The following is a 25,103-nucleotide window of genomic DNA, read 5'->3' on the forward strand; positions in this document are numbered from 1 at the left end:
CCCCCCGCGCCGGAAAAAAATCACTGCAGGTCGTGGTGCAGTGAATTGCGCGCGCCGCCGGCAAGCAAGGCGGCCGTGCGGGCGCGTGCAGCGGGGCCTTAGCCTAAGGAAAAGTAATAGGGAGGGCGTTATGAGATGCTGGGAGAGACGTCCCAGGTATTGGAGGATAAGAAGAGTTGAAATAGCAGAAGTATAAATCAGGTCTGGGAGGGCAGTGTAGCACTGAAGGTTACACAGAAGCTTTGAAAGTTAGTCTTTAGATGTGACAAAATTGTCAGAGCATTTAGAAAGCCAGGGTCTCCCAGTTGCAGGGTTCATGAAGTACAGAGTACAGTTCTTGTATTCTTCAGCTCCAAATTCTTCAGCTCCAATTCTTCAGCTGTTCGTGGTGAGGTGCCCGCTGCGGGCCGCGCCATGGACACACAGACACATACACATACACTGACTGACACACTCACTCACTGACTGACACACACATACACTGACTGACACACTCACTCACTGACTGACACACACATACACTGACTGACACACATACACTGACTGATACATACAGACTGACACACACACCCCAGTGATGCGCCGAACACCGCCCCGAGTGATGTGCCTATCCCTCCCTCCCCCCATGAGCTGCCGAGCACCTCCCATGTCCCGTACCTCCGCTGGGGGGCTGGCTGCAGCAGGAAACACAGCCCGCAGCGGGGAGGAGACTCAGACAGAGTCCCCCGTGTCCGCAGCTCCACCCAGGGTGGGGGGAAGTCAGGAGGGGGGGGGGGGTAGGACACAGAGAGAGACATACACACCACAGAGAGAGAGACACACACACACACTGACTGACGCACGCAGACACAGAATTCAGTTACTATAAATATAGACGTGCAAATAGCTAAAACATGCGGTCAAACTTTTGTGTTTTGGAAGGGAAATTGTGTTGTGATTTTTAATTAAAAACATCACCATCACAAATACAATTTCTGTGACAAAAAACAAAGAAGTTTCACTTACTATGCGCGTGCTCAGCACACACAGCTTTTTATTTTCCATTTGGCGTTTTATGTTGCACCTTTTCATATCAGTGTCATTTTTAATTTTTTGTGTGTTATTTCCCCCCCTTATTTATGTATTGTTTTATGCCATCTATTGTTTTATGGGGTTTTTTTTCTCTTCAATATATAGGTGTGTGTGTAGGGGCATACGCTTTTATTGATATAATTCTTTACAAAATGACTAGAGGTCAAAAAGCAATAGTGCAATACCACAGTTTTCACAGTTCAATTTTCTTTTTAATGAGTGGTATTTATTTTAAAAAGGAATATCTCCTTTTTCTGTTTTTAAAGCATAAATATTGTATGAAGTTTTCTAAATTGAACTCCAACGTGCTTAGCTCCGATGTTTGTAAAAAAAATATAGAATTTCTCAGAATCACACACAGTGCTACTATTTTCTTTAAAGGGCTTAGATCACTGAAATTATCTATGGTAAGGCAATAGTCTTGTCACAGCCTGCTTTCGAGTTTAGATCTGACCGCAAACATAGTGATGCCGTTATCATTTGCTTTCCTGTGGAGGGTTTTTGTCACTTTTTTTACTCACCATAACTTAACTCAGTATTATGGTTTGGCCTATCCCATAGCCTCTCTTGCATTCCCAGTAAAATCAACCCCACACAGAGGAGACCCATCGAGGTCGAAACAGCTGTCTGTGGGTGGTTTTCTGGGTATGCACCTTAACCCTGGCTGTGCTCAAAGCTGTGACCATGCAGCAAGCTTAAGCCTATAGGGAACCATGTTAAAAATGGTTATTGAGGCAAAAAGTGACACTGTGTGCTCATTTGCATGTCATTTCCAAGAATCCCTTGCTGCAGTGGAAGTGCTGTATGCTGGGTGATAATGGGGAAAGGCGGGGTTGCAGACCTGCCTAAGACATGCAGATGAGCATACAGTTATATTTGCATATGCCTATAGGGAACCATGTTAAAAATGGTTATTGAGGCAAAAAGTGACACTGTGTGCTCATTTGCATGTCATTTCCCAGAATCCCTTGCTGCAGTGGAAGTGCTGTGTGCTGGGTGATAATGGGGAAAGGCGGGGTTGCAGACCTGCCTAAGACATGCAGATGAGCATACAGTTATATTTGCATATATATATATATATGTATATATATATATTAGCATGTTCTTGTATAGCGCTGCTAATTGTACACAGCGCTTTACAGAGACATTTTGTAGGCACAGTTCCCTGCCCCGTGGAGCTTACAATCTATGTTTTTGGTGCCTGAGGCACAGGGAGATAAAGTGACTTGACCAAGGTCACAAGGAGCCGACACCAGGAATTGAACCAGGCTCCCCTGCAGCAATCTCAGTGCCAGTCAGTGTCTTTACTCACTGACTCCTTCTCCCATGAGCCACTCCTTCACATATATATATATATATATATATGTGTGTGTGTTCTTCTCTTAAATCTGCCACTTTGAACGTTAACAGTTTTAAACCACATCAGATTGCATTTCTGAATTAAAAACTCGGAGCCTCTGAATATGAAAGGACAAGTGCTGTAAAGAGAATTATTAGTTTATTCATATTTAAACAATAGTCCATCGTATGTTCTGTTCATTCAATAGGATTTTTCTTTTACGTTTTTATTTTAAAGCAGCAGTTAAAACTACCGTTTTTTAAACATTTTTTTCCCATTCAATATGTGCATCAATACAATCTGCACACTGCCAAGTAATTAGCTAAGTTTCTGATCAATCCGTTCTCCTGTGATCGATCGGCACCGAGCCTCGCGCTTACAGAGTCCCTGCCCTCTTCCTCACAATAGTTAAACTGATTGCTGGGGGAGGACGTGGGGCCTCTGTAAGTGCCTCTTACCTTCTACCTGGCTTCTCCTCTCTGGCATCTCCTCAACCTTGCGACTTTGCGGTGTCACGTTGGCATGACGTGATGTTGCGACGTCATATGACACTGCGACGTCGCTGAAATGAGCACGAGGAGATGCCAGCGCGGGTAAGAGGACCCGCGCTCTCCCCCCGACACCGAGCCCCGCTAAATTTCAAGCTGGCTCTGCTTAGATGGCAGCCATTTTGATTTCCCAGAAGGGACTTGAAACAGCAGCCCATATCTTGCGACCTAAGTTCTAACGAACTCGTTGGTTTAGCTTCAGGAGACCCCCAGAGGGATTCACTACATAAATATATCGGTTATTAATTACAAATGCTTGGGTCCTAGCAATCTTTTTCTACTCTTTTTTTTCATTTAGAGCCTCGTGGTTGCCAATGGAGGTCTGGGGAACGGAGTAAACAGACAGCAGCTGCTTGCTGTATTGGAGACAGGTGGGCTGGTTGAAGCACTCCTAATGCCCCCAAACAAGCCATATTCATTTGTCACATATGGTACAACAGAGGAGGCCATACATGCTTACAGTTCACTGAGTGGCCGAGAAATCTCACCTGACGACCCTGGGCAGAAAATAACCCTGTATTTGAGTTTTGTTGAAAAAGGTATATATTTTGCAGTGTGTTTTTTTTTTTTTCCCCTCTGCGTATTACTTGTTACTGTTATTGAAAAAACATGAGGCACAGTCAGAGGAAATCACGATACCGTCCTGCACAGCTTCAGTGTAATTCAGTGCTGAGAAAACAGGCGATGTGGAAATGGCTCTGCTTTCTGTACTTTTATAAACCCTTCTGAAGGGCAATATTAACCCTGATAGGTTTACACGCCTAAATATTCAGAATTATTTACATAGCATCATAGGTGAAGTATGCTCCCTTTCAGTGGGAAAGAGAAGTGTGTTGATTTAATTCAAGATTATTTAAATCAATGACCTAAATCACCAGAAAACCTTGACTTGCATATTTAATTTAAATTCCTGTTCCCTTTGGTGAAAGAGGAATACTTGTGTTCATCTAACAGTTTTAATGTTATTTACAACTATAGTCTTTATACCAGATTTGCATTATCTTATTTGCCTATTTACAGGCATACCCCGCATTAACGTACGCAATGGGACCAGAGCATGTATGTAAAGCGAAAATGTACTTAAAGTGAAGCACTACCTTTTTCCCACTTATCGATGCATGTACTGTACTGCAAACGTCATATACATGCATAACTGACGTAAATAACACATTTGTAACAGGCTCTATAGTCTCCCTGCTTGCGCACAGCTTCAGTACAGGTAGGGAGCTGGTATTGCTGATCAGGACATGCTGACAGGCGCATGTGCGAGCTGCCGTTTGCCTATTGGGCGATATGTCCTTACTCGCGAGTGTACTTAAAGTGAGTGTCCTTAAACCGGGGTATGCCTGTATTGTATTATTATTACCGTTGTGTTTTTTTTTTAGCATGTTTTTTTTTTTTTTTTGATAATTCTTTATTGTAAATTGACATGTACAGTGAAATAAGTGTGATAACGAAGCCTATGGTTACAACATATACATGTAATGGCAGTCAATACTTTGAATCTTTGAATTAGTTTTTTGTTTTCTTACAGATTTTCTCTCATTTTTTTCCTCGCCCTAGACAATGATTATCAACAAAGTGTATTATCTTTATGCAACTCATACGCACTAAAATGTATTCTAAGGGGTGGAGGGATTAAGGGGGACCATAGGCATATATACCTATCCAGACATAGACACATGGATGTAAAATGAACCTTAACCCCTGGGAACCAGGATCTGGATTTTGTATTAGTAGAATAGATGAAATCTTCATGAGATGTAAATATTATGCTTATGTATTGGTCTGATTTTAGTTTGGATTAATAAAAGACAAAAAGTCAGGTATAGTAAGTAGTTAGGACTTGCAAAAGAGGGGATAGCTTGGCATGGTTTGCAAGCTTAATGTTTTGGCCAAATAATTTTTATGGAAAGAAAAACAGATACGTATTTGACTATATAATTTGTCATATTGGATGTCACACTGAGGCTTTTTGTCTTTTGTTGTACTTGAGGTCACAAACTCTGTGGCACTTCTTTTGACATAAGTATATATGGTGGGTTTGCGATCTTAGCTTGCGGAGGTTGTGTGTGTTAGTTTGGATTAAGTCTATTCATCCACGCGATCTCCATCAGCTTCCTACCATATAATTTATCAACGACCGTACCCTTCTATTTACCTTTAAACTACTGTGTTCAAACACTGACTTGGTTTATTTGAGGATTTATTATACGCTACATTCGAAAATGATGAATTGTCTATTATTCCTGCCAAGCTTTCTAAAGGTAACGACACATTTATTAAGCACAAAAATTACAATATAGGACATGTTCTGGCTTATTAATAAAATGGTACCTTCCACAGTTAAATGGTTATCCTTTTTATTCTTCATTTAATAAACAATATTGAACTAATTTAACATTTGTGATAGATACTTATGGATTTGGTGTAGTTTCATGATGTTTTACAAGATAATTATATCTCTTAGCACAAATTCTCCTGATTTTGTCAGAAAGCGTTACTGTGTTTTTAGCTGAACATTGATGATTACCTTCTATCTCTGAAAATATTTCTCTCTTTCCAATGCAAATCAATGGAAGATCTGTGAATCTCCTGCATTTTCACACCAGATCTCCAAAGAAGGAGCTTTCACGTGCTAGTATGTTTATGGTCTAGCCCAGGGCATATCATATATTATATGAAATGCAGATTTAGTCTAAAAGTACATTTTTGTAAGAAATGGATAGACGACACCCTACACACAAATATTGTTGTATAATTTGTAAGTATCCAAAACCAACAGAATATAATATCAATGACTAAATGAGGGTTAATTAAACCACTTGGGTACCAATATAGCACACTGTGGGGTGATCACAATATGATAAATGTATACAGGCATACCCCGGTTTAAGGACACTCACTTTAAGTACACTCGCGAGTAAGTACATAGCGCCCAATATGTAAACGGCAGCTCGCGCATGCGACTGTCAGCACGTCCTGAACAGCAATACCGGCTCCCTACCTGTACCGAAGCTGTGCGCAAGCGGGGAGACTATAGAGCCTGTTACACATGCGTTATTTCCATCAGTTATGCACGTATATGATGATTGCAGTACAGTACATGCATCGATAAGTTGGGAAAAGGTACTGCTTCACTTTAAGTACATTTTCGCTTTACATACATGCTCCGGTCCCATTGCGTATGTTAATGCGGCGTATGCCTGTAATAATGCTGTGTATCTGAATATGTAGAATATGGTGTGAAATGGTGCTCAAAATCACATGTGAACCCTGTAAACATCTTATATGATATGTTCATATAAATCCTGGGTTCTGTAGTATTTGTCCACAAGGAAAACAGTCCATGTATAATGGTAGTAAAGAGGAGTAAGCGCCTAGTGGTATCTGTCAGGTAACCACAGTATATGGCACACAATGATATCCTCTCTGCAGTATATTAAATACTTAATGGTAGGAGAGCAGGGTAACTTAACTCAGGGCTGAAGCCCATTACCTGTTAACCTCCCTCTTAGGATAGTCCAGCAACTCCAGGGCGTGCAATCCTTTAGGTTGGTGTTGATACCTAGATAAAGAGCTTGCGCACGAAACGCGTAGGTGCATTTTTCATCTGTCATTCGCTTGAGCTTCACAATAAATCGATTTTTATTTGGAGTTGCCCTGGATTACTGAAATTTTTTGGTTGTGCTCCGGTTCTACACCTTTTTTTTGGTATCTCTGAATATGACGGTAAAAATTCAAAACATATATGAAAATCAATAAAAAAAAGTTCAGAAAAATGTATTGCAGTATAACAAATAAATAAGCGTGTATAAAACCCACAATAATTGTCATCCGGAGTTCCAGGCTGCTTTCTTCAAGGATTAACCACTTCCCATGATGAATCCTAAAAAAACAAGAAAAGAAAGCGCACACTCCATGTGTAAAATCAATGTGACAATTTAATTAAACTGGACAAATCTAAAAGCATCTCGCTCACAAACGCCAGATAATTTTGAGCATTGTATGAGTAAAACTCGAGCTCTGTTACTGGATTTCAACTGTGGCAGTGATGGAGCTTGAGTTTTTCTCGTACAATGCTCAAAATTATCTGGTGTTTGTGAGCGAGATGATTTTAGATTTCTTCAGTTGAATTAAATTGTCACATTGATTTTACACATGGAGCGTGGACTTTTCTTGTTTTTTTATTTATGTACGTTATTTAATTTTTTTCGTTTCTAACTGAATACGAGGAAGTAGACTTTGCAAGAGTACTTCTCCACCAGTTGTACCTACCTTTACTGCATGCTTTTCTATTACTTGGCCACATTCTTTACACTTTCTTTGTGGTTACACACAACATTATTCCTACAGCAATGTTATCACTTGTAGCCAGAAATCTTTCTTTACTACAAGGAGCCACTTGACCCTTTTGTAATTTGTACATGCTTCCCTGCTATGTACTGTGGTATCATCTGTTTCTGATTCAGGATTGCAGAATTGTAAATCGGTTTCTTATTTCACCTCAAGTTCCTTGAATCCCTGTATTTTTCACTGTCTAGAAACAAAGGAGGGGAGTATATGGTATGATACCTTTTATTGGACTAACAAGTAGTTGGTATGTTACAATCTTTCAAACCTCTCATTAGGGAACCCGATGAAGGACCCTGAGAAGTTCGAAAGCTTGTAACATATCAACTATTTGTTGGTCCATGTAAGAAAGGACCAACATGGCTACCCTCCCTTCTTTGCCTGTTTTTTTTACTATCAGTTTGTACGCACTGCCTGTGCCAGTTAAGGATGTAGCCTATTCTTTGTAAAGATGAGTTCATCGGCCAGTAGAAATGTGTGGGGGAAACTATAGGTCTTTGACATGAAGGATGGTAATCATGCTAAGAGAGTACTTTCCATTTTACTCTTACCCACAGTTGATGTGAAAGAAGTGTTACCTCCGGCATTACCTCCTGGCCTGGTAATAGTAGAAGAATTTGTACCCCCTGAAGTGGAGAAGATAATGTTGGAAAGTATTGACTGGGCCACAGATAATGACACCAGTAAGTATCCTTATCTACTCTTGTGGTGGAGGGACCTACAGTGCATTAAAAAACATATTTAAAATCTTTGGTTTAAAAAAAAAAAAAAAAAAAAAAGTTTAAATAGATTACTGTTTAAGTTGTATTTACCCTATAGAAAATTATCATTTTTGTATGTTGTCTTATCCTATTAAATTGTATTGCCTCTTATCTGGAATGACTGACCTTATTGGAAAAGCATCATTGTTTTTGTTACATAGAAGCTCAAGATACGTTTTTTTATCAAACTGGTTTTGTTTGTAAGCTTATGCTTGCCACATAAATTAACCAATAACATTTGACAGGCAACTTTCTTCTCGGAACCTACCACTCTCGTAGAAAACAAGACAATCTAAACTAAGGCGCTACGCTTATAGTGCCGGTGACGTCAGACTGCGGTCACTGGAAAAATCAAATTGAGATGACTTCCAGCGATCACGACCAAGCCGTCGCGCCAGGCTTACTATAAGTGCACGCGACGGCGGCAATGCATTTGTTTTGACGCAAGGTCGCTGTCGCCGGCACTATAAGCACAGCCTAAAGCAGACTTGGAAAAAAAATAAGCTATATTTTTATAAATGGACCAATACAACAGAAGGCCATAGTTTATTTATTAAGGTTGTGGTAAATCTAGTTGAAAATCAACAAAAAAACAGAAACAATATCTAAGTGCAGGTGTCTTATGCAAATACTGGATAATGAAAAGCTCACCACCGCCGTCTCCTCCGAGACGCTGGTGGTCTGGGGAAGCCTCCCCAGCTGACTGCCTCCTTGCTGGCGACTCCCGCAGGCTGCGCTTCGCCACTTCCGGTGTATACCACGTCACTTCCGGTTTAGGCTGGGAGAACGCATCTGCGAGTGCTCGGAGGACCTGGGAACTCACACGTTTCCCAAATCCCTTGCCTTCATCAGGAGTGCCACACTTCCCCCAGACGACCAGCGTCACAGAGGAGACGGGCTGTTCACCCAACTATGTCTGATATATTGTGATAATGCGTTTATGATCGTACATATTGTACATTTCTCCTGAACATCCTACACAAGCAAGTTTTTGCCACAGTTTTGGAGTTGCGTTTATATTATCTACTACACTGAGTAGGCACTTCATATGATCCCAGGCTTTTCATGATCCAGTATTTGCATAAGACACCTGCACTTTGATATTTTTTCTGTTTTTTGTTGATTGTCTCCCATGCTCCCCCTGGATTGTGAAGAAAACAGCAGCCTTGAGGGATCAGTGAAGACAGTCCCTACCAGAGGGTCCTAGCAGGGAGTTACAACTATCATTCACTATTATTGCACTATTTTTGGCACAGTAATTATTGTGTTTATTATATATATTGTATTTGACACTTATTTTTTGAATCCCTTAATATTACGATTGATTACACTTTGTCCTGTACAGGACAGGGCACTTTGTGCCTAATTTAATCACATTGGTGTTTGTTGCAAATCTAGTTGAAATACATGTCAGAAGAACTGAATTTATTATATTTTTAATGTCTGATAATACTCTATTGGAAATAAATTGTGCTTCTGAAGACTTATGTACTGTAGTCTCTGATGGTGTTTCAAAACAAGCCGTAATAAATAATAATCAATGAAATGTCAAAGTATCTAAGACAAAACAGAACTGCCTGACCATTTCAATGTCAAGTTAAAGCAAAGTTGAAGTTTACCAGAGATTGAAAAATGGCTTACATTACTAATGGAATGACGACAAAGTCTGAGCCAGTGCTTCGGTCCAAATGTACCTTCTTCAGGTTTGCACTGCAAGGCTGCTTGGACTCGAGTATTGGCTGTAACTTTTGTCGACTTTGTCACAAACAATGTAAGGTTATTTTTATATCTGGATCTTGTTCTATTTCTGTTTTCTAGTTTCTTTTTAGAAATGCTAAATCATGTCTTACTCATTCTATCTGTCTGCAGGTCAAAAGTCCTTAAAACATAGACGCGTGAAACATTACGGGTACGAGTTTCGATATGACAACAACAATGTAGACCAAGATCAGCCCTTACCTGGAGGTATAATATATAATAAAGCGTTTATCCTTAGAGCAGGGGTGCGCAAACAGGGGAGGGGGGCGCAAGATTTTTCACTGGGGGCGCGGAGGTTGCAGAGGCCCCGCGCTCTTCACCCAAGGCATTAAATGAATGCCGGGGGATCGCGTGAGGCCTCTGCAACGCCCCTTACCATGTCTTCCGTGACACTTCGCCATGGCAACGCGGGGTCACATGACATCACGTTGACATGGCAATTGTAAGGAGGGGAGCACAGCCAGAGGGGCGCATTGGGGAAAATTGGTGCTCCCCTGCCTTAGAGAAGGGTTCGCAAGGTTTTGACTCTGCGTCCCCCCCCTGCCTTCTCACCTCCCGGCTCGCGCCCCTCCCCTCATGCAAGGCTCTGGCATCAAATGATGTCGCGGGGTCATGTGCAGTGTCATTTAACGCCAGTTACCATGGCGACGCACCACCGTAGATCAGCTAGGAGAAGCTGCAGAAACCTCGCCCGGTCCCCCTGGTACTTAATTTAAGTGCCTTTGGGGAGAGCGCGGGTCCTCTGTAGCCGCCGCGCCCCCCTTGGAAATTTTCCCACCCCCTCTAGGGTGCAGGAGCAGAGCAGTAACGTTGAGAAACTGATTATCATTCAAAATGATAACACAGAGTTATTTAACCTGGCTCCAGAAGTGGGTACTGAGCCACTTTTTAACCCCTTTGCTGCCATGGGCTTCTTGCAATGCATTGCACCTGGTGCTTTATTTTTATAGTGTAAAAAGATTAAACTGATGGCCGCAGATCCAAAACCTAATAACCCCCACTGTAATATATGTGGCGGGTAACTCATACACAACTTCTCCTTTGGCTCCATAAAACTACCCCAAAATTGTAAGCTTGCACAAAATAGTGATACATACAATATAATATGCAATTAAATGATCGTTACAAGACCAAATAGAACATTTGCGTTGCATGTGTGTAATATTGTACAGGTCATATTCACGTGAATAAGCTGTAAAGGGCTTCACAGTGTATCACTTTTTTTACTGTGATTCTTCTACTTTTTTTTTAACTAGATAGCAAAAATGTAACCTCTGGAAGATATAGACAAGTCCCACACAAAATATTAAATAGTATAACTTTTCTTATTTTGAGTCACACGCTAGAAAATGACTTTTCTTCTGTGTCTAGTCTTTGCACCAAAAGCCGTGGGTGCGTGTCTCATTCGTATATACTCTCGGCATTTTTGCACAAATGTCCCCTGTTTCCCCAAATTTCTTCACATGTCTTCAGCTTCCTCTGTTGTCCTAGTCCTTTGATTGTCCCTGTATACTCATAACTCTATGACCTCTATTCCCCACACCGGTTAGTGTGGGCACTTCCCACGTACGCTCAATTCTATCCCAGATATACCCGCAGACACAATCCCACTTGCTCATACCTGCAACATTACCCATTTACCTCCATGGCACTTACAGTACAATTGGTTTAGTTAAAGACCAATAACAATTCTATCTGCAGCTAGAGCACGATTACAGGTGACTAGGTCCAGATGACTCTGCCGACACGAAGTCTGTTTCTAAGGCCAGTGCTCTCTCCCGCTGCTTTCTCACTTTAACCCTCTAGACTAGAGATTGACTGAGGTGAAGAAGCGAGCCCAGTCCATAGCTGTCCTGGTCTTATGACCTCAGACTCCTTTGGGCCTGCTGGCTGCAACCATTCTGCAGGATCTCCAATTCATTTTCTACTGCTCTTCAGTGAGAGATTGGGAGCGCAGGGACAGGATCTGTGGGATCCTTTTAGATCTAGAAGAGTTGGCGTTCCTTCTATCACCCTGTCTTCTTCTTAACTATTATTCTCATACTGTACTATTCCACCATGTCTTTAATTCAAAAGTACATCAATAGTGCTGTGCAAAGACAATTCAATATTATTGGTAGAAAATTGCATATTTCATTGTATACATTCTTTTTCATGTATATATACAGGTCTGCCTGATTTTTGCAATGCAGCGCTGGATAAATGCTTGCAACATGGACTAATCAAGGTTAAGCCGGATCAGTTGACAATAAATCAGTATGAACCAGGGCAAGGTAAGAGAAGACCAACAAACAGTGAACAATAATATATATATTTTTTTCATAGTGCTATTAATGTATACAGCGCTATAAACAAACAGGATTGTGCACAATATAGCTCCCAGCCCAATCTTTGGAAGTAACATGACCATGCTCACATGGAGAATGGACACTGGGTTAATTCCCTTCCATGGCAAAGACTGAGCTGCTCCATGAGTTGTTATTGTAATTGGTGTTTGACGTTCAAATACATAGTCTTATTCCCACTAGGACTTCACATATTGTCAGTATATGCCTAATTTCATAACATAAGAAGATCTAATCTCCCCATCAAACACATTAGATAGTAGCTTTGCCAGCATTGCAAATGCCGGGGTGTTTTACTTAATAATCAGAATTTACACTGATGAAAGAAGAAAGAATCATTCGTGTAATCTGTGCTTGCAATTTTAATACTTAATGTTTAATACTACTATAAATTCAAATACTTCATATTAGGATCAACGACAAACAGAATAAAATATATTCTTGACTACATTTTGTCAGTTTCTTAGTTAAAAATCTGATAAAAGAGCCCTATTTGTTACAGTGATTAGATGTCGGATATTAAGTGATTTTTATATTGATCAAATTTAATTGAAGAAAGAAAAGGGGGGAGCTTTCTGAGCCGTCTGCTTACCCAGCAGAATAAGTTTTAAGATGATAACTCAATGTATGCACTATAGAGATAGGTGAAAACAATTGTCTCGATGTGGTGTATATGTACTAATTTCGGTCGACAACAGCCGATCGCCGGCTTCAGTGAATATAGAATAAGCCTGTATGTTGTCTTTGTCCATAAAAGACTACTATGATGCAGAGTGCACTGTGATTACAGTTAGAAAACAAATACTGTTCATATTAGCTGCGCTCCTCCCTTTGTGCAGTATGCTGCTGGTAAAAGAATTGTCCTTACATTTATGGACAAACAAAGAACAATTCCTGCGCTCCTACCAATTTGGGCTAAAATATACTAGTGACATTTATACATTTAGAATCCAAGTCTGTGTGACAAAGGAGTCATTTGGTTGCATCTTTTGATCAAAAATAGTGTTGTACCGGGTCCATAAAAAAACCAAAAAAAAAACCACAGGTATAATGGGTACGGCCGGTTACCCGGACGGCACTTACCTGCAGGGACGGAATACCGGTGAGGAAGACCGCTGTGATATCTGGGACCAGCAGCAGAAGTCCTGGTGGTGGTGGCAGCAGCTGAAGGTCTTATTCATCCGGAGGGAGCAGCAGGAACAGAGCACACAGCTGATGCCTATGTGAGCCGGGGAGGCGTGTGAAGGAGCGTTCTTATTGGACAGCTGGGGAGGAGCTGGCTGTCCAATAGGAACGCTCCTGCTCCGGTCACATGCTTCTCTGGTTCACACAGGCATCAGCTGTGTGCTCTGTTCCTGCTTCTCCCCCCGGATGAGCAAAGACTTCTGCTGCTGGTCTCAGATGTCGCCGCGGCCTTCCCCACCGGTCTTCCGTCGCCGGCTGCAGGTAAGTAAGTGTTTTGACTATTTTCAGCTGCCCTGAAATTACCCGGTGCCGGTGTCCCAGTTCCCCTGCTGCCGGGTAGCTGATAAAGCGCCGGATACTGGATATTTTTCGAGTACCCGGTACATCACTAATCAAAACATGATTCAAGCCTGCCAACCTCGTCAAAGTAGACTCCGTTTAGCAGGTACCTACACGGAATATATGCAATTTCTTATTGTCCTATGGACTAAACTTTTTGAAATACGTGAAAATGCTCTGAGGGGGTTATATAAATGAAGCATATGCTTTTGTGATTTACTGTAGTGCTGCATTGACATTTCCAACTTGGCAATTGATGTCTTGAACTTTTACTCCAATCATCTTTACTTTTCAGTCAGTAACTTGTTGGTCTTAAGCCAAGACCCACTCCGTCCCTTACATATTACTCACACTTCATTAGTGAGCTTCATTGCAAATTGAATTTCAGCCCTGAGATATAAAATGTCCCAATTCCTATTTCCTAGGAATCCCGCCACACATTGATACCCATTCTGCTTTTGAAGATGAAATCATCTCTATCAGTTTGGGAGCAGAGGTAAGATGAAAGCAATGTATTACAAATGTACTTATTCTTGGTATTTGAGAATAAAAGGTAATGCGCATTTTGCATCCGATACTGAAGAGGCTAAACTTGTGCTATCTGTGTGAGCTGAGAGTGTAGATCGTTACATTTTAACAATGGTTTATGTCCAAGATACAGTCTGTATTAAAGTTAAAACTTGGCGAACTAAGGGTTTTTAGTATTATTTCTGCATTTTGAACCAAATTTCCGAACTAGATCTAAACTTTAGTAAAACTAATGTCCTTTCACTTGAGAGGGTTTTAAGATGCACTGGTACTTGGTATCATTTTGTACATCTGATCTCGAGGCTGTTTAATGGATGATCTTGTATGCTGCTTGTATTACATATTGCCCCACTCTGAATCTTGAACAATATTATTGAATATTACTTAAACGTTCAAATTGCTGCAGGAACCATAAAGGAATTACATCAAATTGCTACTCAGCATTGCAGATTTTGTTTAAGTTCAGTTACCTATTTGAGTAGAGCTCAACTTCGCTGCAAACGCTGTGTGCTACTTTGTGCTGTGGACCATTCAATTGGGCTGATGTAAATGTCTTAAAAAGTTCAAACTCCCACAATCACTTTATCAAGAGCCTATCTGGGACCTGCAAACTCTGCGTACTTTTTTCATTCAGTAAAATGTAAGATCATAATGAATGGAAGGCTTTGTCTGGCTGTGACTTTCATCTGTAATTGAAGGTATCCATAGTTTTGCAAATTAGTCTAATACGTATAGGAATTCATAGACTTGATTATACAATGTTTACAGTAATGCGACTTAATACACAAAGTGAAAAAATCCTATAAAGATAAAAACAACCTTGAAACCCTTAAAGCTACATCAAATCCAGTTGTATATATGTTTCCTCAAATGTCCCTCCAAATAAATTAGGTAGAGATGCCTGTGCTGAAAAAGGAGCACACCTGAGGTACTCTGGGAGATATGCTAAAAGCTATACAAAGAATATTGAAATGAATCAAACCTCCTAAAATATATCCACACGCCTACCACGTAAAAGACCCTATTTCAGGCTCAGGGGGGGAACTCGCATTTTGGCTTTGAGGTGGGGAGAAAAAAAATGCGAGGAGTTTAGAAGCGATTTAGCCTTTTCAGTTTCCGGAGCAAGTAGAATACAGCTAGTTTGCAAAAAAAATACCAGTTTGTTTATTCAGCACAGATTTGCACAACCAGAATGACACAGCCTCTTAGCCACGGATTGGACATGCGAGAAGGCTTGCAGAATAGCAAAGCATACAAATTTTTTTTCTAAAGTGCACTTAAGCGGTTGGTCACAGTTTGGAGTCATTAGAATAGGCCGCTAAATCATAAGTTATCAGCAGCAACTGATTAATATATATATATTTTTTCTTGTACAATTTCTTAGTATTATACTACACCGAATTATTCCCACCAGGACTTCCTCAAGAGATTCCTATTTTTACAACATTAGCAGAATAGAACATCCTCATCGAAGACGTTGGGCAGCAGCTTAGGCACGTCCCTGCCGTTCGTTCTTTTTGGTCCCTTCAAAGACCAAAATGAACCAACAGCCGTGATATGTGTAAGGGGTTAAAGCAGCAGCTTTGAAGATAAAACAAAGAGTATTATTATTATTATTTTTAAACTGGACGGGTCTAAGGGGTTCTGCGATGCTTTCAGCTCTAAGGACCCCCGGGTTGCTGGTCAATTAGAATGGAATCTCCTGACAACAATCCTTATCGAAGAGAAGAATATTACCAGTAGAATTAGCCCAAATCCACCGGCCAATAGAAAGCCGCAGCATCGTGGGGAGATGGCAGCGCGGCTTACTATTGATTTACCCCATGGTCATTTTCAGAGTTTTTCATTAACAATCCGGCAACATTCGGAAATCCAATCCAGGCGGATAGCTGCTTTAAGAATTCAAATATTTTTTATATACATCTGGAAGTATTTTTTAAATATTTGTAGGCATTTTCTTGTGGTGATACGTGTCTTGGAAAGGTATTTATATCCTCTAGATCAGGAGTGGCCCACTTCAGTCCCCAAGGGCCACCAACAGGTCAGGTTTTAAGGAAATCCCTGCTTCAGCACAGGTGGCTTAATGAGTGACTCGGTCACAACGACTGAGCCACCTATGCTGGAGCTGGGATATCCTTAAAACTTGACCTGTTGGTGGTCCTTAAGGAGTGGAGTTGGCCACTCCTGATCTAGATACAACCTTTTACATTAGTGAGTTTGCACAGGCAAACCTTTCCCCCTCTTTTATCTTTATTGGCCCTCTGATAGATGGAAGGTAAACTAAGGTGGAAAGTAACATTTGCTTACAAAACACCCCCCTATTCAGAGTCAAAAACCTTCTTAATTTCCTATGTAACACCCTATCTCCACCCACCCCCCGCCCCCCTAAGGGAGACCTGTTGTTACACATGATGTTACAGTGGAATGGTGCTCACCTGTAGGCTCTCATGAGGTCTGTGTCTCTGCGTTGGTATGTGGAGTAGACAACAGGACAGGCTTTCAACTTTGGTGCAGTGCCTCCATCCTGCAGGGCTCTGCCAGAGACAGGGTTTCATCCCCACAGGAACCTTTGCAGTATTTCAGCCACAGACCAGGAACAGTACAACATGATTTATTGATGGACCAGCTCATACAATTCCTTTCCATATTCCTCCCATGCAGGAGAGGTGGAATTCGCTTGACTAGGCCTCCCTGGAGCTTGAGGCCCCTGGGTGAGTCTTTACCCCCCTGTCCCCTAGTGGGGCAGGGTAGAATCTTGCCTACTCCCTAAGGACCAGGCTACACTGGAACACCTACTGCACTAACTATCGAAGGAAGCCATGTTTTATACCAGAGCAGGATCCCACTCCTAAGCTCCAGTAACTGGGCAGCACTCCTCCATTGAGCCCACCCCCTGGCACATACTCCAACGGTTTCCAGACTAGGCACCTGGGAACCGATACAAATTAACCACCCAGTGGGGAGACACACATGCAGGCCCATGTGAGAGGAATTTAACCCCAACACTGCTTACTCCTTACTAGGACTTAGTGTAAGGGCCAGGGAATATATAGCCTGGGGCACAAGGCTACACACTCCCCCTGGTGAAAGTTCCTCACGACCCCGCATGGAGTACATAATTTACATACCACCAATACGTTTTGTGAAATAACAATAAAATGCAACAGTAAAAATAAAACAGGGCATAACCCACAGCAACCTTTGTTTAACAGGGCACTTCTATAGGAGCACCCATAACCCTTGCAGCACAGCTCCCGCCCTGTAGATAGCACATATGATACTCATTGCAGCACAGCTCCTGCTCTGTAGATAATAATACTCAATAGTAGTGAGCGGGGTCAGGTTTGCGGACCAATTTACCATTTCTATCCGGTACTGTGACCGAATAGCATCTCTTCTGGCCCTTCTCACACGGTCTATGTAGCTATTTTGCCAAACTTTACACACTCTCATTAAGTACTCTATTCTGTCCTCATTGTAGTGACCCTGACTGCTGAGGCGGGAAGACATATAGTCCAGCATCTCTGGCCCATTCCTCCCTACTCTCCTCCGCTTCCCTCATTAATGGCTCAGGTAGATCGTGGTAATAATACCCTTGGAATTTCCTGTAATGCTGGATTACTATCCTATCAGCTCTGCTATTCATTACATTTTGACCGCAAGCCTGCCCTGGCAGCACCCAGAATAATGACTCTTCTGGTATGACATCATATTTAACTATCTCCAAGCCGGAAGGAGAGCTTAGCCCCATAGCAATATCCTTGCTGCGATTCCTCATTATCTCTAATTGTCTCCTGACGAAGCTATCCAAAGTGAAACACCTAGAGTCACTGTTGCTGGTGTGCCTCTAGGACTCTAATCCACCCTCATGATCTAGCTGGGACCCTCCTTCATCCGGGATCAGAAGTTCGTCACAAATCGGAAGTGACACGACAGAGAGGTTCCACACGGAGACTGCGGTGAGAGTACCTCATCTCACACACACCGTATTTTATATGGCTTATACCTTTATGACACTGTGTAAGTGTTGATTTTATATTTACCTATAAAACTGTTATTTATCCGACTGGATTACACTATGTTGGCTTTCTTTGTTCTAACTCCCCATTGCCATTGATGTCGCTACGCTCATACCACATGAGATTGGGAACAATGTTGCACCAGTGCCAGAATACCACACCATACCGGGGAACATCACTCACCTGTACTTCCACCATTTGCCACAGTTTTGGATCTGCCCAATTTATTTTGGGATAATGTGAGTTCCCACTCCAGAGATCTTCTTCCAATACATTCACCTTATTTAAAACTTTATTGCACTATGTTGTGTTTTTATTCTTTTTCATGTTTTACACTGCTACCTGCGCTCCCCTACGTTTGAGAACAAACCTCGATGGTAAGCAGCAGGATTCCCCCAGGTAGCTCAAGTCTTTGGGCTATTTGATCAGCCATAATAGCAGGCGCGGTATCGGGGAACAAGTCAGACACTGCTCTGACTTGGGTAGTCACCATTTGCGTCTGTTGGGTGTGATAGCTGCACGTGATGGCAGTTAAGTCTGCGTCTTCTCCCTCTGGTGGATCCAGGAGTCCCATGCATTGTAGAAAGGGCACGGCTATGGCTTTTGCACCAAGCCACACATATTCTGCAAAACTGGAGCTTGCATCTTGCAAACTCTGCATGCAGTTCTCCCGATTTGGGCGGGTACCACTCTCAGACCTCAGGATCCCACTTGGCTGAACCAATTTCAGTTGGTTCCTTCTTGGGGGTTCTGGTCCCGGGCCAGAGATCCACACCTGGCAGCTCTGCATGCACGAGTAGGATAGTAGTTGAGCACACACTGCGAACCCCAATCTTGGAGCTCTAATCCATCGGAGGCATCCCTGGGCTCATTCCCGCGTGCGCTTGGCTGATACCATGTTTTTCACACACGTCTCCACTCTTGAACAGGTCAATATAGGGGAGTACATGCTGGCGTTGCCTTCTTGGAGGTTCTGGCCCCGCGCCAAAGATCCACACCTAGCGAACTCCACATGCACTCAGCTGATACCATGTTTTTCACGCACATCTAAGCCCCGGAACAAGCAACATAGTAGTGGGGTACACACTGATAATCCCAATCTTGGAGCTCTAGTCCATCGGAGACATCCCTGGGCTATTACCATATGCACCAGGCTGATACCATGGTTTTCAAGCACATCTCAGCCTCTAGAACAATTCGGAAGGGATATGGCTCTGATACAGTGGGTTTCAGGAACCTCTCAGATATAGCGGGTGTCCTAGACTTCTAATTGCTCTGATACAGTGAGTGCCCCCATTCACTTCTCAGGTTAGCAGCAGTGGAGTTTGCAATCATGAGCAGGATGCTACCACTGTCACCTCCTCAGGGAGCATCTCTGCTTGCAAACAGTTAGGAATATGTGGCTTGGATACAGTGACTGGTCCTTCACTTGCATATATCACATTCCTTCTTTAATGCCTGTCCCTATTGTCCATCTCAGCAGCGTCTCCAAATGTAACACCCCTATCTCCTCCCCACCTAAGGGAGATCTGTTGTTACACATGATGTTATAGTGGAATGGTGCTCACCTGTAGGCTCTCAGGTGGTCTGAGTCTCCGCATTGGTATGGGGAGTAGACAACAGGACAGGCTTTCAGGTTTGGTGCAGCGCCTCAATCCTGCAGGGCTCTGCCAGAAACAGGGTTTCATCCCCACAGGAACCTTTGCAGTAATTCAGCCACAGACCAAGAACAGTACAACATGATTTATTGATGGACCAGCTCATACAATTCCTTTCCATATTTCTCCCACGCAGGAGAGGTGGCATTCCCTTGACTAAGCCTCCCAGGAGCTTGAGGCCCCTGGGCTAGTCTTTACTCCCCTACCCAATGATAGGGCAGGGTTGAATCCTTCCTACTCCCTAATGAGAAGGCTACACTGGAACACCCTCTGAACTAAATATCAAAGGAAGCCATGTTTTAGGGTCCCACTCCTAAGCTCCGGTAACTGGGCAGCACTCCTCCATTGAGCCCACCCCTCTGGACATGCTCCAACGGTTTCCAGACTAGGCTCCTGGAAACCAATATAAATTAACCGCCCAGTGGGTAAACTCGCATGCTGGCCCATGTGAGAGGAATTTAACCCCAACACTGCATGCTCCTTACCAGGACTTAATGTTAGGGCCAGGGAATATATACCATGGGGCACTAGGCTACACCTAGAAAACTAAAACAGCCAAATCTTTTCTTAAAGCATGATTACAATTGTTTAAGAAAAACAACCGTAGTGTGTCTCAAATTGTATTTGTTTGTGATCTTATGGGGATTGCACCTTCAATACATTGCTATGTGGGATAGGAGCCTAAACACACATGAATCTACAATCCCCCATGCACAGTTTACATTTCCTTCTCTGTTTGGTAAGCTCACCCACAGCACGTCATACTTATTAGAATTTATTAGCTCCTCTTTAAAATGTCAAATGAATGTATGACATTTAATAGCGTTTCTTCTGTATAGACGTGTGGGATGCAATACTAATTTTTATGTTTTATATATGGAAGTTGAGCTTTTAACTCTAATAAAATGGCACATGTGACTGTGCATTGTATAATAAGGTCTCATCTGTGGTCCTCTTTTTAGAGTAAAAGAGATAATAAATTCAAAATGAAAAAAATATATACATTGTTTTGTCCTGGAACAGGATTGCGTTTTTTCTCTGCCTTCAGGCAGCCCAGACCAGCATGCTGTCTTTTAGTATTAGTGCCACCTTGAGCAGTCACCTCTCCTATCCTGGTAAAGTTACTGATTTTTACCTATCCCTATATCGTGCATTTAGCCCACTTTCCTCATAGCTCCCCTTCCCCTCCATTGCTCTCATGTCCCAGTGTTCCCTCAGTACTTTCCCCCCCTTTTTATTTGTCTGTTGCCCCAAATAAACACTTCAGCAAGTATGAAGGTTCCCTTGCTTGATATATGGGATTGAGTTAACCTGCCTGTCCCTACGCATCTATCAGGGTGTGCTTGGGCTAGAACATGTTTTAAAAGAGGCAGTCCAAGCGGCACTTAAAACCAAAAAAAAAGTTGTTGTTTTTTGTTTTGTTTTTAAATATATGCAGCCTTTAATTACCTTTTAATGAAAACGAATTACCTAAGCTGCAGATCGATTCGTTATCCCGTGATCAGTCGGCAAAATCCTGCTTCCCAGAGTTCACTAAATGGCTGCTTTCCAGTTTCAATCAATCCTTCCGTAAGTGTAACTCAGCAGCTACAATGTATTCTTATATTACTAAGGTAACGTTATCTATTGTTACAGTTTGCAGCTCAAACTGCTGGGAATATTGGCAACAAATGATCACAAACAGGAATGCGTTACAAAGATCTTACACTGCTTGGGAGGTGTGTTAAAACCTGCTATAGAAATCAAAGGATGCTCGGTAAACGCTCATTTAAAATAGAATTAGGAGTTAAATAAAATTTAAAAAAAAAAAAACAATGTAGTAAGTATTATCAGATACTACAGAATTAATTTATTTTTATTTAAAAAACATGTGTAGGATATTGCACAGATTGCTCCTTTAAAGTCCTCGTGATATAACATAAAATATATAGTTTCCAAATGGGTTTAGATTGGGCAAAACTTAAGGAATGTTATTTGTTCGATTCATTTTTGCATTTTATTATTGAGCGTGAAAGTAGTTTAATCAATAACTAAATTTTCTCTGCATTATGCCCTTTTTCATTTAAATTCAATTTGATGTTAAAATCAATTTTTATGCCCCAGTAACTACATTGTTTATTGCCAACATGCAAATTAGAAATTTAATGCTGGGTTTGCCAGCTAATTTAAATAATTGTGTTGGATAAATTTGCTTAAAAAAACTTGGGAAGGAAGCAAAGATAAATAACATTATTTCATTTTATATTATTTATTGATTCTAATACCGGTAATTACATTTTACCTGAATCAAAAACAAAATGCTGCAATTACAGCAGATGTTTTATAAATTAACAGGGCCTTGTATTGAACATAAATGTTTCGGAACTACGTGGACTACATGGACATTCCATACACAGCAGCATGCATCATTTATAGAGCATGTCAGATAAACTGTTTAAAGCAATATCCTACATGTAATAAACAATACAAACCGGCGCCGATACAGTCCAAAGATGAGTATTATAGTCCAATGGTATTAAAGTCTCTAATGGTAGATAACTGTTGGTATGACTTCCCAGCTTTTCTTCAGGATGTTAACTCCATACATATAATGCAGAATGAAAAAGAACAAAGAAAACACATCATAGTGCAAAAATGCAATTAAGTAACATGCAGGACAAACAAGACAAGACAAACACTACATGAAACAAGCAAGGCTGACTAATACTAAAGAATTCGTTTATTACACACAATAAAAAACTGTAGCAGATGTGGGATCCGGTGTATTAAAACCAGAGTCCTACTTACAGAACTGCCACAGATCATAAGCAGGGGTTTAGGTGAATGGTGACCGGCTACAGCTCCGTCCGAGCACGTGACATCCAGGGGTCTCCTTCGCTCCGCAACCGGAAGTGCGTCAATCCAGGCGACTCTGGAGCTCTCCAGGAACTGTCAATCAGCCTGCCACCGGAAATACGTCACTAGGGGCGGGTGAAATCGCCGAAATCCCTTCTCCAAATGACTACTGCGGCAATGTTCTACAAGTCCTCTGCCTCAGTCTGAGAGTAATAACAAAACTGCCCAACGCGTTTCGTGCGCATGCGCACTTCTTCAGGGGATATAAATCACTAATTTTACATACATGGTATTATAACTCTCCAAACCTACGTGTTAATCATAAACAAAACGCAAAACTAGAATCCATGTGGCAAAGTGACATATTCTTATCCATAGTATAAAATTTATATAAACAATTATTATTTTAAAATTATATATACATATCAAAATGTTAAAAAATTATATATATAAATATATACATTCATTTAAAAATATCATTATTTTAAAAATGTTACTATTTTAAAAAGACTCCCAGTTCAAAATCGATATTTAAGCCGTTTGGAGAGAGGGTCTTCAGCTCATAGATCCAATAAGCTTCACGCCTACTGATCTGATTGAGCTGATTCCCCCTGATTTATGATTAACACGTAGATTTGGAGTGTTATAATACCATGTATGTAAATTATATTATACTATATAACTTCATTATTTGCAATTTATAAGCAGGTTTTAATATTGTATTGGTAATTGTATTTATTGTGATTGTTTTGTTATGTGTATATTTGTTAGTGAGGTTGATTGTATATTGGGCGTGACTGACAGCCTTTTAGACCAACCACAAAGATGGATTTTGGTTTTATCATCCAATAGTATTGGCTCTGTCAGTATATAGGTATCTCATGCTCAGTGATTTATACCCCTGAAGAAGTGCGCATGCGCACGAAACGCGTTGGGCAGTTTTGTTGTTAATCTCAGACTGAGGCAGAGGACTTGTAGAACGTTGCCGCAGTAGTCATTTGAAGAAGGGATTTCGGCGATTTCACCCGCCCCTAGTGACGTATTTCCGGTGGCAGGCTGATTGACAGTTCCTGGAGAGCTCCAGAGTCGCCTGGATTGACGCACTTCCGGTTGCGGAGCGAAGGAGACCCCTGGATGTCACGTGCTCAGACGGAGCTGTAGCCGGTCACCATTCACCTAAACCCCTGCTTATGATCTGTGGCAGTTCTGTAAGTAGGACTCTGGTTTTAATACACCGGATCCCACATCTGCTACAGTTTTTTATTGTGTGTAATAAACGAATTCTTTAGTATTAGTCAGCCTTGCTTGTTTCATGTAGTGTTTGTCTTGTCTTGTTTGTCCTGCATGTTACTTAATTGCATTTTTGCACTATGATGTGTTTTCTTTGTTCTTTTTCTTTCTGCATTATATGTATGGAGTTAACATCCTGAAGAAAAGCTGGGAAGTCATACCAACAGTTATCTACCATTAGAGACTTTAATACCATTGGACTATAATACTCACCTTTGGACTGTATCGGCGCCGGTTTGTATTGTTTATTTTGTGTTTTGTTCACTAACTGTGTCTTGGAGTTAGTATCACCTGGCAGCCTAGTTTCATTATTGTATACTATTATATAGTTTATTTTGTGCAGGGTCACATATTATCACATACACTGTATTGTTATTTTTAACATCTTTTAGCGCTATTTACACCAATTTTTTCTTGTTAATATCCTACCTGTGTTATTTATTTATATATATATATATATATATATATATATATATATATATATATATATATATATATATATATATATATATATATATATATATATATATATATATATATATATCAGTTCTGTTCTATGAGAAAATACTTGTGGCATTTAAAAAAAAAAACTTATATTTTATTATTCTTTTTAGCAAACATAAGAGAGAAGAGGGTACAAAAAATTAAAAGGGGGGGGGGTGGGCAAGGATAGGGGGAGCACCATCAACTTTTTCTTGATTTTGGGTTTCCTGCCGTTCCAGATAAAAAAATAATTTAAAGACATTTTTAATGTATTATGTAACCAGCATTTTTTGTTTGTATAGCAACTATTTACAAAGTCACATCCCCTTCCTCTTCTGAAACAGGGTCTGGCACATCCCTTTTTGAGCCTCGCCCTCTCTAGCAGTGCACCAATTGTATCTAGTGACTGCCTGGTCACATGCTCTTTCCTACAGAACTTTGCATCTTTGGTCCTCTTCTGCTGCACTGACACATTTAGTGAACCCCCGAGCCAAATCTTCGCCGATCGATCGGCAACATAGCTAATTACTTGTCAGTGTGCAGATTGCATTGTTGCACACATTGAATGTTTAATTTTTAAATGGCAGCTTG

General features: G+C 41.2%; 1 protein-coding gene across 4 annotated transcripts in view; it reads left to right on the top strand.

Annotated features, from left to right (window-relative positions):
- ALKBH8 (alkB homolog 8, tRNA methyltransferase) overlaps positions 1-25,103 on the top strand; it is a 77,785-nt gene that overhangs the window by 7,143 nt on the left and 45,539 nt on the right. For 3 of the 4 annotated variants that reach the window (XM_075592372.1, XM_075592373.1, XM_075592374.1), the window contains exons 3-7: positions 3,257-3,497; positions 7,869-7,994; positions 9,942-10,037; positions 11,999-12,103; positions 14,125-14,195. In XM_075592372.1, coding sequence (XP_075448487.1) covers positions 3,257-3,497; positions 7,869-7,994; positions 9,942-10,037; positions 11,999-12,103; positions 14,125-14,195 — 639 coding nt within the window. The remainder of the gene's footprint in view (positions 1-3,256; positions 3,498-7,868; positions 7,995-9,941; positions 10,038-11,998; positions 12,104-14,124; positions 14,196-25,103) is intronic. The other variant, XM_075592375.1, reaches the window with a different exon arrangement.

The sequence above is a fragment of the Ascaphus truei genome, chromosome 3 (genome assembly GCF_040206685.1).
Source record: "Ascaphus truei isolate aAscTru1 chromosome 3, aAscTru1.hap1, whole genome shotgun sequence".
Classification (NCBI taxonomy): Eukaryota; Metazoa; Chordata; class Amphibia; order Anura; family Ascaphidae; genus Ascaphus; species Ascaphus truei.